This window comes from Lineus longissimus, chromosome 10, assembly GCF_910592395.1.
Source record: "Lineus longissimus chromosome 10, tnLinLong1.2, whole genome shotgun sequence".
Classification (NCBI taxonomy): Eukaryota; Metazoa; Nemertea; class Pilidiophora; order Heteronemertea; family Lineidae; genus Lineus; species Lineus longissimus.
The window spans coordinates 2,440,326-2,453,475 of record NC_088317.1 but is presented as its reverse complement, the minus strand read 5'-3'; the positions used below and the strand labels follow the sequence as shown (position 1 = coordinate 2,453,475).

The following is a 13,150-nucleotide window of genomic DNA, read 5'->3' as shown; positions in this document are numbered from 1 at the left end:
CCAACGAAGTGAATTTCTATTGTGATTTCTGGCTGCCTTTGTCCATAATAACACAACTTTACCTTTTCAGGGCCTGAAAGTGATCGATTTACAGCAACATGACTACATGAGAACTCTTGAGACGGCCATCCAATACGGCATGCCGGTACTCCTACAGAACGTCCAAGAGCGTCTGGATCCGTCCCTCGATCCCGTCCTCAATAAATCCCTCGTCAAAATAGGTGGTGCCTACATCATCAGGCTAGGCGACAAGGAGATTGAGTACAATCCTGACTTCCGGTTCTACATCACGACCAAGCTCAGTAACCCGCACTATACGCCAGAAATCTCGACCAAAACGACGATTACAAACTTTGCTGTCAAACTGCAAGGTGAGTGATGAATTGTACCAGTAGGTATAATCTAATAGAAAAACACCTGGCCTTCTTTGAGGGCTGATGTAGGACAACCTTGAACCAGTTAGTAAAGATGTGATGGCGTGTTATTCTTCTTCTTCTTCTTCTTCTTCTTCTTCAGCATTCGCTCTGCACTTGGAGGGGTAATTCTCCTAGGAGTAATCCTCCTCCAAGGCGGGATGAGGGTATCCTGCGTGCCACTACGGTTAGGTGCCAATTGGGTTTATCAGCCTAGTGGTCCGACTTTGGCGAGAGATATAGAGTCCACGCAAGCTGCTCATGTTTCTCACTTGGTGGGGTCTTAGCTTGCCCTGGCATAGACACCAGGTACAAGGAACTTGGTTTTGAGTCTCATTCGAAGGACTGTGAAGAGCCAGGAATTTTAGTTCCTTGAAAGCCTCGCCGGTTCATCCAGACATACACTCCTGGGTTCTCCCCGGGATCGAACCGGGCCCTATTGCGTGGTGGCCAGCAGTGTCAACCACTAGGCTATGAGGCTCGATGGCGTGTTATGACATTGTCACTTTGGTCCATCCTTGTCAACCTATGAAGACCAAACGTTCATTGGCCAGGTAAAGGCGTCTCTCACCTTGTATCGTGTGGTCATCTTTCAGGTCTTGAGGCTCAGCTTCTTGGTATCGTTGTGCGAAAAGAACGACCAGAACTTGAACAGCAGAAGGACAAACTCGTCATCAACATCGCCGAAGGGAAGAAGAAGATCGTTGAACTAGAAGACAAGATTTTGAAGTAAGTATGAGGATGCACCTCTGAGTGATTGTAAGGAACGCTATGAATGCCTGCTTTCAGGGTACGGCAGTAGTGCGTATACTGATGATTTTTGGAAGCAGTCATTGCTACGATGATGACAACACAGCGATATCAGCGCAGTGATTTGGAATAAGAGTTAGGAAATAGATACTTCTCCACCATTTTCATGTAAATTCGTTCACCCCGTTGCAGATTATTGAATGAAGCGCAGGGCTCGCTCCTTGATGATGAGCAGCTCGTCAACACTCTGCAGGACTCCAAGAAGACATCGCAGGACGTGACGGAGCAGCTGCAGACCTCTGAGCAGACGGAGGTCAAGATTGATGCTGCAAGAGAGGGTTATCGGCCATGTGCCCAGCGAGCGTCCATTCTCTTCTTCGTGTTGAACGACATGGGCCGCATCGACCCCATGTACCAGTTCTCCCTGGATGCGTACATCGAACTGTTCAATCTATCCATCGACAAGTCATCAAGAAGTGCTAAGCTGGAAGAACGGATTACAAATCTCAATGATTATCATACATTTGCTGTGTACAGGTAGGTTGAACACAAGCAATCATGAAAGTGGACAGTCGAGTGTCAACACCTGCCCCTATCCTTCTGCCTTGTTACTTTTCCCACCCGAATCAAATCGTTATCTACGAGGTGAGGAAGACCATCCTGCACACAAAATTTGCTGTTCCTTTCCCACCCGAATCAAATCGTTATCTACGAGGTGAGGAAGACCATCCTGCACACAAAATTTGCTGTTCAGCAGTAACTTGTTGGTAATGGGGTTTGCCTACATGAAATACCACATCACATTTTCAATATGATCTTCTAGGTACACTTGCCGAGGTCTGTTCGAGAGGCACAAGTTGCTCTTCTCCTTCCAAATGTGTGCCAAGATTCTGGAGGCGTCCGGCAAACTCAACATGGATGAATACAGCTTCTTCTTGAGAGGCGGACTTGTAAGTTAAACGATTTTGCGTCGCGATATGTTTTCAAAATGACGAATGTAATGTTAAAAAGACATGTCTGTCTGGTTCTGATCTGCTGACCTCTCATCCTGAGTAAATTCATTCTGACTAGGAATGCTTGGCGTCATCAAAGGAGGTGAATTTGACTGTTGCTGCCTTTATTGGGCAGTTATTGTGTGATGCACTTCGCAAGAGACTTAGACATCATTGAAATTCTCATTATAATCGATTTGTAGGTACTCGACCGAGAGAACCAAATGGACAACCCTTGTTCGGCCTGGTTGACCGACATGGCTTGGGATAACATCACAGAGCTTGACAAGTTGGCGAACTTCCACGGTCTGATCACGTCGTTTGAGCAGTATCCTCGAGACTGGAATATCTGGTATACAGCATCAGAGCCGGAGACAGCAGGACTGCCTGGTAAGTAGACCATCTCGTTGATCTAATCGTTGTGGGCTGTCAACGTGGCATAAAGTCAATGTTATTTGTTAATCAGTGAGCTTGCTTGTGATGTACGGTAAATTGCCAAATTTTTCACGAATAATCTCAAGTGGTAAAAAAAAATTTCTTGAAATATTTTTCATTTTTATTTGGACACAGAAAGAAATAACGTTATTCGCCAAAATAAAAATTTTGAAAAAAAATTTTATCGGAAATTTTCATGAATTGTGAAAATGAATAAACACAAATATTCGCCAAAAAAACTTTAAAAAAAAGTTTAGCGGAAATTTTCTTGAATTGTGAAAAACGAATAGACACCAAAATTTAGAGGTTGATGGTACCCCTCATGCAATACCCTTGAATGATCCTATCTCTGGTACGTCGTCTTCTCCAGGTGAATGGGATAACGCCTGCAATGAACTCCAGCGCATGTTGATAGTGCGGTCACTGCGTCCAGACAGAGTGTCCTTCTGTGCCACATCGTTTATCATCAATAACTTGGGCCTAAAGTTTGTCGAGCCGCCCGTCCTGGACATGCACCAAGTCGTGGAGGACTCGACTACGAGGACGCCACTCATTTTTGTGTTGTCTCCCGGAGTTGTAAGTATTGTAATACAGTAGAGCGTCTCCATAAAGGCGAACCTCTGGTCTGACAAGTGCTGTCCTTAATAGAGAGTTGTGTTAAGAGTGGCCAAATTCAATTGAAACAACCCATTTGGGACCAAATGCAGTGTCCTCATTAGAAAGAGTGTATTTAATAGGGAGGTATTCGCTAAGGGAGTCCCTGGCATATGTTCTCTTGTATCACTTATTATCAACAAGATCTATGGGAACTGTCAAATTTCAGTAGTCTTCCATAAAAACGTGTTGAAAAGGTTATTTGGTAAATAAAAGTTGATTTCATTCTGTCTTGTAAAATTCTTCTTTTATGTTGAAATGATTATTCTTTCTAGGATCCTACCAGTGCCCTGCTCCAGTTGGCGGAGACCAGCAACATGGCTCACCGATTCCATGCCCTGTCTCTAGGTCAAGGTCAATCTCCCATAGCAACCAGGATGATAAGAGAGGGAGTGAAAGAGGTATGTCAATTAGGGGATAGACTAGAACGCGAAAATTCAGCTCCAATGCAGTTTTTACCGGCGTTGGTATCCAACTTCTGTATTTAGCTTGGAAAGTGCAACAGAAATATTCTCAATGTGATACTTTTCTCTCCTTCAGGGTAACTGGGTGTTCCTGGCCAACTGTCACTTGTCCCTGAGTTGGATGCCCCAGCTGGACAAGCTGGTCGAACAGCTCCAGATTGAGGACACTCATCCCCAGTTCAGGCTCTGGCTCAGCAGTAGCCCCAACCCGGAGTTCCCCATCGCCATCTTACAAACCGGTATCAAGATGACCACCGAACCCCCCAAGGTGAGTACTGTGTGGTCTTGTGCAAGTCACTTAACTGGCATTGTGTGAGCTTATGCCAGGCGCTTCAAACAGGGTGTGCAGGGCCGTAGAAGCGAATATTGACCCCTGATTTCATGATGAGGCGCATTTTCTCAAAAAAGTCCCAGTTCCTTTCGAGAGATGACAATCTGACATGAAAAGTAGGCTGAAATGTTGTATATACTTTTCAGGGTCTGAAAGCCAACATGAAGCGTCTCTACCACTTGGTGACTGAGCAACAATTCTCCCGCTGCCACAAACAAGACAAGTATAAGAAGTTGCTGTTCGCTCTCTGCTTCTTCCACTCCGTCTTACTCGAGAGGAGGAAGTTCTTGATGCTCGGCTGGAACATCCGATACGACTTCAACGACTCGGACTTCGAGGTGAGTTCCAGATCAAATTGTCACTTAAGTCGGCCCACACCTGCCAACAGGGTGACTTCAGGAGCAACACCCTCCTAGACTTCAACAGAGGCGAGACGACCATCTTTCATCCTAGGACAGGTCATGCAGAGTTTAATACAACCCCCCTCAAGAGGATTAACATGGTCAAATATGGGAAGTGGTAGTGCAATGCACCAGACGAGTCACTGAGATAGCTGTCATGAAAATTTATGTTTTTTCTCTTCCAGGTTTCTGAGAATCTACTCAGCATCTACCTCGATGAGTACGAAGACACACCGTGGGATGCCTTGAAGTACCTGATTGCCGGCATCAACTACGGAGGTCATGTGACTGACGACTTTGATCGTCGTCTGCTCTTGACGTATATCAATGAATACTTCCTCGATGCCACCATTAGCACACAGTTTTTCAAGTAAGTATCGCTGGAATGTTTTCTGCGTGTCCTTGAATCTATGCCTTTAACTGACTGGCAGTCTCCTCTGTTGAAATTGTAGTCGGCTCGGCAACTAACAGAGCTACTGACCCATCTGATGCTACACTTGGCCATCCCAAGGCATCACTGAGCTGACAACCCAGATCAAAATCACATATTTTCATTTCTCTTCAGGCTTTCCATCCTACCAACCTACTACGTGCCAAAGGACGGCCCCCTCTCCTCCTACAAGGAGTACATCAGCATGCTGCCTAACATCGACCATCCTGAAGTGTTCGGCCAGCATCCCAATGCCGACATCACCTCACAGATCCAGGAGACGAGGATGCTGTTTGAGACGTTGCTGTCGCTGCAGCCACAGGTGTCCGCCGCTAAGGGAGAGAGTCGAGAGGACCAGGTAAGGATAGGTCATCACCTAGGGAGAAAATGCTGTCCAGAGAAGTTCTCTTGTCTACCAGGGCCTAGGTGTTCAAAAAAATATTGTCACTAACGCCGGTATTGAACATGACTGGGTTGTATCTCCTCAGCCCCTATTAGCTGTGCATACTTGTCACATGAAGACTACAAACTTTTCGCCCTAGCTCCGGCCGCTAGTCCCCCTTTAAAAGTTGGATTTCAGTAATATTTCATAAAATGTTCTTTATTTTCTCCAGGTATTGGAGCTTGGTGCAAACATCTACAAACAACTCCCAGAGAACATCGACTATGAAGGAACTGCCAAAATCCTCTCAGTAGATCCGTCCCCGCTGAACGTCGTCCTACTCCAAGAGATTCAGCGTTACAACGCCCTGCTCGACGAGATCAGGTCGCAGTTGGAGGACCTTGAAAAGGGCATCCAAGGCTTGGTGGTTATGTCGTCAGAGCTCGAGGACATCTTCCAATGTATCTACGAGGCCAGAGTTCCACCATCTTGGCAGAAGGTAAATACATAAATGTACTTTTGTGATATGTCACAAAAACAATGAGAGGATATACATCAGGAACGACCACAGCCGAGCTTGGTGTATTATGTGTGAGAGCTGTAGGAATGGTGGATTCCACTCAACTTAATGAGCGACACATTGTCTCTTGATGCCTTAGATCCTTCTAGATCTCACTTTTTCTTCCAGGCTTACCCATCCATGAAGCCCCTGGCCTCCTGGACCAGAGACCTAGTGGCCCGTGTGGAGCAGTTCTTCAAGTGGGCCCAGCGTGCGCATCCCCCCATGATCTTCTGGATGTCCGCCTTCACGTTCCCGACTGGTTTCCTCACAGCTGTGCTCCAGACGTCTGCTAGATTGAACAATGTAAGTATGGAAGGGCGATCAATAGTAGAACAAAACCATACCCTTGCTTATATAACCAGGACAACTTGTAAGAGTTAAGTAGTTGGCGTAACGAATGAATGAAATTAGTCATAAGAGTGACCATGGTATTGTACTCTATGGTATTGAATGGAGCCATGCACTTTTGGTATTGCTGTTTCATTGGTCTTATTTTAACCCTCTCTTTATCATCCTAGGTGTCAGTCGATTCCCTCGCGTGGGAGTTCACCGTCATGACCATAGATGACAGTAACATCACTGGTGCTCCAAAGGATGGCGTACTCATCAAAGGACTGTTCTTGCAAGGTGCTGGCTGGGATATGAAGAATGCCTGCCTGATCGAAGCCAACCCCATGCAGCTTGTCTGCCAGATGCCGACTGTCCATTTCAAGCCTGCTGAGCAGAGGAGGAGCAAAACGAGTCGAGGTAAGTTATGGTATGATGGGGTCCCCCCTTGATTCCCTGGTCCTGTATGTGCCATGTTTATGACTACTAGGAGCCATTAGTCCAGTGGCGTGGACTTTTGCAGTGTTGAACCCACCAGTAAAAAATGGACCCACTTTCAAATGAACGTGTCCAGGTTCTATGGGGTCTTCCTGGTGATTGCTTCCCTTGTGGGTTCGAGCTGAAGGCCTGCTGGCTGAAGCTTGTGGCTGGTTTTCTCAGTGATGCTACGAGCTGGTCTCCTTGACTGCTGGGTGATGCTTCAAAGTCCAAGCTATTTTCCTCATGTTGGGTGATGCTGCTAGCTGGTGTTCTCAGTGTTTGGCCCAGCCACCCCTATTGTCAAATAGTAACCCTGGTTCGAATTTTAACAATATTAGTCATACATATTTTGATATCCCTTTCCAGGTATCTACAGTTGCCCATGTTACTACTTCCCAAACCGTGCCGGATCAACGGGACGTGCGTCGTTCGTGGTCGCAGTCGACCTGAAGGCCGGTGAGAAGAACTCAGACCACTGGACCAAGAGAGGCACTGCTCTGCTGATGAGTTTGGATGCTTAGGCTAATCAGTCGCATTAACCCTTTCACTGCGGAAGCCATTTTTCAGCCTGAACCAGGCTGTGTGCAGTGGAGAGTAATGAACAGTGCTTACTTTGATCTAAAGAGACAATGACATTCACAAGTGTTGCCATCTAGTATTTCACTCAGAGTAATGTTTCCCGGGTGAGTGTGGCATGTGTAGAGAGACTGGCCATGTGCTGTCATAAAATGTGATAAAGAATTCTACATGCTTATCCTGTCATTGAATATAACCCAAGCTTGAATCAACTGTTAATTTGTGCTACTCATCAAGTTATATTTCTTAAATTCCGTCCACACTTTCATAGATTTAATTAAGGAAATTGTTCTGTCAAAATCAATTTCTTTTTCACTTTATCAATTTATGACTGAATTCCGTCCGTGATAGTACACTGCTGCAAATCATAATATGGATTATTTCACTCCTTATTTACCTGCTACCAAAAATACATAAGGCAAGCAGAAGCTTCAAATATTGGCAGAGAGGCCTTTTTTTGTCCCCACCCTGGTTCTATATGTACACAGTCAGAGAGTCAGTTAAAGATGCTGCTACTATCACTCATTGTAATGAAAGACTGAAAGAACAAGCTTCCTGCCTTTGTAGTTATGAAATGAAACCTTTTCCTAAATCCGTCCTTTCTTTTTGAATCATGTTGTATTGATTTACTATGTTTAGTTCAGTCAAATCTAAAATAATCTTATGCTTAAAATCTGCCCAAAAACCGGTCCATTGATGATGTAAATAAACTGCTGAATGCCATAGTCTTGTTTGAATGATTTCCCTTGTTCATTCCATGAGTTTATATTGTTGTTATTTGTAAATAGTGTTGAAATATGTTTATGAACTTTTGTAAGAAAAATAAAAAAAGTTAAATTATTCAATCATGCGTTGTTGTTTTTGTGCAAACTGTTCTTGTATTGACGGTCACAGACGCCCCCATTGTAAGTCGCATATCAGGTATGTGACAAGGGGCACATGACATTCTTCCTCCATTTGCTTCTGTGCGCCAAAGATGTGAAAAAGGAAAGTATTTTTAAAGTACAACGTCAGGCTACGATTCCACACAGAGGGGGTTAATTTTGAGAGAAAAAAGGTGTATCCATTTCATAAGGCAGAAATTTTGCAAAACAAAATATTCCCACGGTCAGAGCCAAACGGGATGAGAGGGTTAATGGAAACCTCGTTCCTAGGAAAAAGTTTAAAATTTCCTAATACATTTACCCCTGCAATTTGAATTTTTTTATCCTGGGTACGAGGTAGTTTATTAACCCTTGCAACCCGTTTGGCTCGGACCGTGGGAATATTTTTTTGGGGGAATTTTCATCGTTTGGGAGTGTACTTAACTTTTATGGTGATATTAACCCCATCTTGGCTGGTTGTCTCTACCACCATAAAGAGAGAGAGAGAGATGAGCGAGTCCTAACCAGATCGAAAGACGCTTTCTGCCCCACTGTCTCAGCCACAACACGTTGAGAGAGATGAGACAGTCACAGCCAGGCCGAAGTGGGTCTTGCTGGTCCACTCTGTTGCCGACATGGTGAAAGAGATGAGACAGTCACAGCCAGACCGAAGTGTGTCTGGTTGCTCAACTATGTTGCCACATGGTGAGAGAGAGGACGGTGAGAGAGATGAGACAGTCACAGCCAGACCATATTGGGGCTGGCTACTCATCGTATCGCCAAAACTGTCAGAGACGAAAGACAGCTACGGCTAAGACTGAATGGGACCAGACAGCTAAGCCGTCTTGCCAACACGCTGTGGTCGAGAGACGAGAGACAGCCATAAGAGAGAGAGATGAGCGAGTCATAACCAGATCGAAAGACACTTTCAGCTCCACTCTCTCCACAACACGTTGAGAGAGATGAGACAGTCACAGCCAGGCCGAAGTGGGTCTTGTTGGTCCACTCTGTTGCCGACATGGTGAAAGAGATGAGACAGTCACAGCTCGGCCGAAGTGTGTTTGGTTGCTCCACTGTGTTGTCACATGGTGAGAGAGAGGACGGTGAGAGAGATGAGACAGTCACAGCCAGACCGAAGTGTGTTTGGCTGGTCCACTGTGTTGCCACATGGTGAGAGAGAGGACGGTGAGAGAGATGAGACAGTCACAGCCAGACCAAATTGGGGCTGGCTACTCATCGTATCGCCAAAACTGTAAGAGACGAGACAGCCACGACTGAGACTGAATGGGACCAGACAGCTAAGCCGTCTTGCCAACACGCTGTGATCGAGAGACGAGAGACAGCCATAAGAGAGAGATGAGCGAGTCATAACCAGATCGAAAGACGCTTTCAGCTCCACTCTCTCCACAAGACGTTGAGAGAGGAGACAGTCACAGCCAGACCGAAGTGGGTCTGGCTGGTCCACTGTACGTGTGCCGACATGATGAAAGAGATGAGACAGTCACAGCCAGACCAAATTGGGGCTGGCTACTCATCGTATCGCCAAAACTGTAAGAGACGTAAGACAGCTACGACTAAGACTGAATGGGACCAGACAGCTAAGCCGTCTTGCCAACACGCTGTAGTCGAGAGACGAGAGACAGCCAGAAGTGAGAGATGAGCGAGTCATAACCAGATCGAAAGACGCTTTCAGCTCCACTCTCTCCACAAGACGTTGAGAGATGAAAAAGTCACAGCCAGACCGAAGTGGTTGCTCCACTCCGTTGCCGAGTTGGTGAAAGAGATGAGACAGTCACAGCCTGGCCGAAGTGTGTCTGGTTGCTCCACTGTGTTGCCACATGGTGAGAGAGAGGACGGTGAGAGACACGAGACAGTCACAGCCAGACCAAATTGGGGCTGGCTACTCATCATATCGCTAAAACTGTAATAGACGTAAGACAGCCACGACTAAGACTGAATGGGACCAGACAGCTAAGCCTTCTTGCCAACACGCTGTGGTCGAGAGACGAGAGACAGCCATTAGAGAGAGATGAGCGAGTCATAACCAGATCGAAAGACGCTTTCAGTTCCACTCTCCACAACACGTTGAGAGAGATTAGACAGTCACAGCCAGGCCGAAGTGGTTGCTCCACTCTGTTGCCGAGTTGGTGAAAGAGATGAGACAGTCACAGCCCGGTCGAAGTGTGTCTGGTTGCTCCAATGTGTTGCCACATGGTGAGAGAGAGGACGGTGAGAGATGAGACAGTCACAGCCAGACCGAAGTGGGTCTGGCTGGTCCACTGCACGTGTTGCCGACATGATGAAAGATATGAGACAGTCACAGCCAGACCAAATTGGGGCTGGCTGCTCATCGTATCGCCAAAACTGTAAGAGACGAGACAGCCACGACTAAGACTGAATGGGACCAGACAGCTAAGCCATCTTGCCAACACACTGTGGTCGAGAGACGAGAGACAGCCATAAGAGCGGGTCATAACCAGATCGAAAGACGCTTTCAGCTCCACTCTCTCCACAACACGTTGAGAGAGGAGACAGTCACAGCCAGACCGAAGTGGGTCTGGCTGCTCCACTGTACGTGTTGCCGACATGATGAAAGAGATGAGACAGTCACAGCCAGACCAAATTGGGACTGGCTGCTCCACTGTACGTGTTGCCGACATGATGAAAGGGACAGTCACAGCCAGACTGGGCTGCTCCACTCTGTTGCTGAGATTGTGAAAGAGGTGAGACGGTCACAGCTAGAACGAAGTGTGTCTGGTTGCTCCACTGTGGTGAGAGAGGTGGGACAACCGTCACAACCAGGCAAAGATGCACATTCCTGCTCCTCTGTGAGAGATATAGAAGGCCACGACAAAACTGAACGGGACGTTGTTGTGACTGTCTCATCTCTCGGACCGTGTTGGCAAGACGGTTGGACAGCCTGGCTCGATGATTCGGTCAAGTTATGTCTGTTTCTTCTGTTTCATCGTATTAGCAAGACGGTGGAGCTGACCTGGCCTTTTCGATAGGGTTTTGCTGTTTCATCTTCTCTTGCCGTGTTGACAAGACGGCAGAGGTGCCAGGCCCAATTCGGTCTGGTTGTGGCTGTCTCATCTCTCTAACCGCATTGGCAAGACGGTGGATGTGACATATCCAATTCGGTCTGGCTGCGGCCGTATCATCTCTCTCGTCGTGTTGATCGACAAGACGGTGGAGGTGCCAAGTCCAATTCGATCTGGTTGTGGCTGTCTCATCTCTCTCACCGCATTGGCACGACGGTGGAGGTGACATGTCCAATTCGGTCTGGCTGTGGCTGTCTCATCTCTCTCACTGCATTGGCAAGACGGTGGAGGTGACATGTCCAATTCGGTCTGTCTGCGGCTATTTCATCTCTTTCACCGCATTGGCAAGACGGCGGAGGTGACATGTCCAATTCGGGTCTGGCTGCGGCTGTCTCATCTCTCTCACCGCATTGGCAAGACGGCGGAGGTGACATGTCCAATTCGGGTCTGGCTGCGGCTGTCTCATCTCTCTCACCGCATTGGCAAGACGGTGGAGGTGACATGTCCAATTCGGTCTGGCTGCGGCTGTCTCATCTCTCTCATCGTGTGTATCAACAAGACATTGGAGGTGCCATGTCCAATTCGGTAAGGCTGTTACTGTCGCATCTCTCTCGCTGTGTTAGTGACAAGACGGCGGAGGTGTCATGTCCATCTGGTTGTGGCTGTCATCTCTCTCACAGTATTGACAAGATGGTGGACGTCCTATGTTCGATTCGGTTTAGTTGTGGCCTTCTCATCTCGTTCACCGTGTTGGCATGCCAGTGGAGCAGCCAGGACCTATACGACCTGGCTGTGGCTGTCTTATCTTAGTTACTCATTCGGCCGGGTTACGACCGCGTCATCTCACTCTCCGTGTTGGTTAGACGGTGGAAGCTCCCCTGGCCAATTCCATCTGGTTGTGACTGTCTCGTCTCTCTCACCGCGTTAGCAAATACTCTGGAGCACTCAGGTTCGTTTCGATCTGGTTTCGACGACATTGTCTCTATGAATGTTGGCAAGGCATGGGAGCTGCCAGGTCCGATTCGTAACAGCTGTGTCTGTCTCATCGCTCTCACCTTGATGGAAACACGGTGGGGGTAGCCAAGCTCGAATCGGTTTGCTTGTTATTCAATGCTACCTATTGGAACAAGTGGAAGGACGAGCACCGGATATGATTCAAACATCTGCTACAACAAACTGACAAGAAGGGATCAGGTGACCATATTCAGACTACGTACCGGCCACAACATGTTACGACAACACCTGTTTAACAGGTTCAGAATTGGAGAGAGCGACGTCTGCCCATGCGACATGGCGCCTATGACCGTGGAGCACATCCTGTGATCGTCTCTTCTCCCTCACCATGTTGACAAGACGGCAGAGCTGCCAGGATTTCGGCTGTCTTATCTCCTTCGCAGTTTCGGTAACAGGTTGTGACTGTCTCATCTCACCGCGTTTGCAAGACGGAGAGACAGCCAGATCTCGTTTCGGCCAGGTAATGGCTGTCTTGTCTCATTCGCTGTGTCGATGACAAGCTGTGACTGTCTCATCTCTCGTGCCGTGTTGGCATGACAGTGAAACAGCAAGGTCCCATTCGGCCTGGTTGTGGCTGTACGGTCTTATCTCCTTCTTAATGTCGCTGACATGTGGAAACTGTCTCATCTCTCATCACACCGTGTTTGCAAGACGGAAGGGCAACCAGGTCTCATGCGGCCTGGCTGTGGCCATATCATCTCCTTCACAGGGTTACGGTGACAGGTTGTGACATCTCTCCCACCGTGTTTGCAAGACGGAGGGTCAGCCAATCTCAGTCGATTTGGTGGGTATGGGCTGCCTCATCTCTCGACGGCCGAGATGTCCAGTTCCATTCGGTCTAGTTGTAGCTGTCTTATCCCCTTTACAGTTTCTGTGACATTCTGTGACTGTCTCATCTCTCTCACCGCGTCGGCATGACAGTGGAGCAGCCAAGTCCCATTCGGCCTGGTTGTGGCTGTCTTATCTCTTTCGGATTTTTCGTGCAAGGTTGTGACAATCTCATCCCTCTCACGGAGGGCCAGCCACCCTCGATTC

General features: G+C 47.5%; 1 protein-coding gene across 2 annotated transcripts in view; it reads left to right on the top strand.

The window, feature by feature from the left end:
- LOC135495134 (dynein axonemal heavy chain 2-like) overlaps positions 1–8,042 on the top strand; it is a 37,693-nt gene extending 29,651 nt beyond the window's left edge. For both annotated transcript variants that reach the window (XM_064783569.1, XM_064783568.1), the window contains 15 exons: positions 71–371; positions 1,010–1,142; positions 1,356–1,700; positions 1,987–2,113; positions 2,359–2,545; positions 2,961–3,166; positions 3,520–3,645; positions 3,785–3,976; positions 4,186–4,377; positions 4,626–4,810; positions 5,006–5,228; positions 5,485–5,751; positions 5,941–6,117; positions 6,333–6,561; positions 6,988–8,042. In XM_064783569.1, coding sequence (XP_064639639.1) covers positions 71–371; positions 1,010–1,142; positions 1,356–1,700; positions 1,987–2,113; positions 2,359–2,545; positions 2,961–3,166; positions 3,520–3,645; positions 3,785–3,976; positions 4,186–4,377; positions 4,626–4,810; positions 5,006–5,228; positions 5,485–5,751; positions 5,941–6,117; positions 6,333–6,561; positions 6,988–7,142 — 3,045 coding nt within the window. In that variant the 3' untranslated portion in view covers positions 7,143–8,042. The remainder of the gene's footprint in view (positions 1–70; positions 372–1,009; positions 1,143–1,355; positions 1,701–1,986; positions 2,114–2,358; positions 2,546–2,960; positions 3,167–3,519; positions 3,646–3,784; positions 3,977–4,185; positions 4,378–4,625; positions 4,811–5,005; positions 5,229–5,484; positions 5,752–5,940; positions 6,118–6,332; positions 6,562–6,987) is intronic.
- Positions 8,043–13,150: the final 5,108 nt, after the last annotated feature.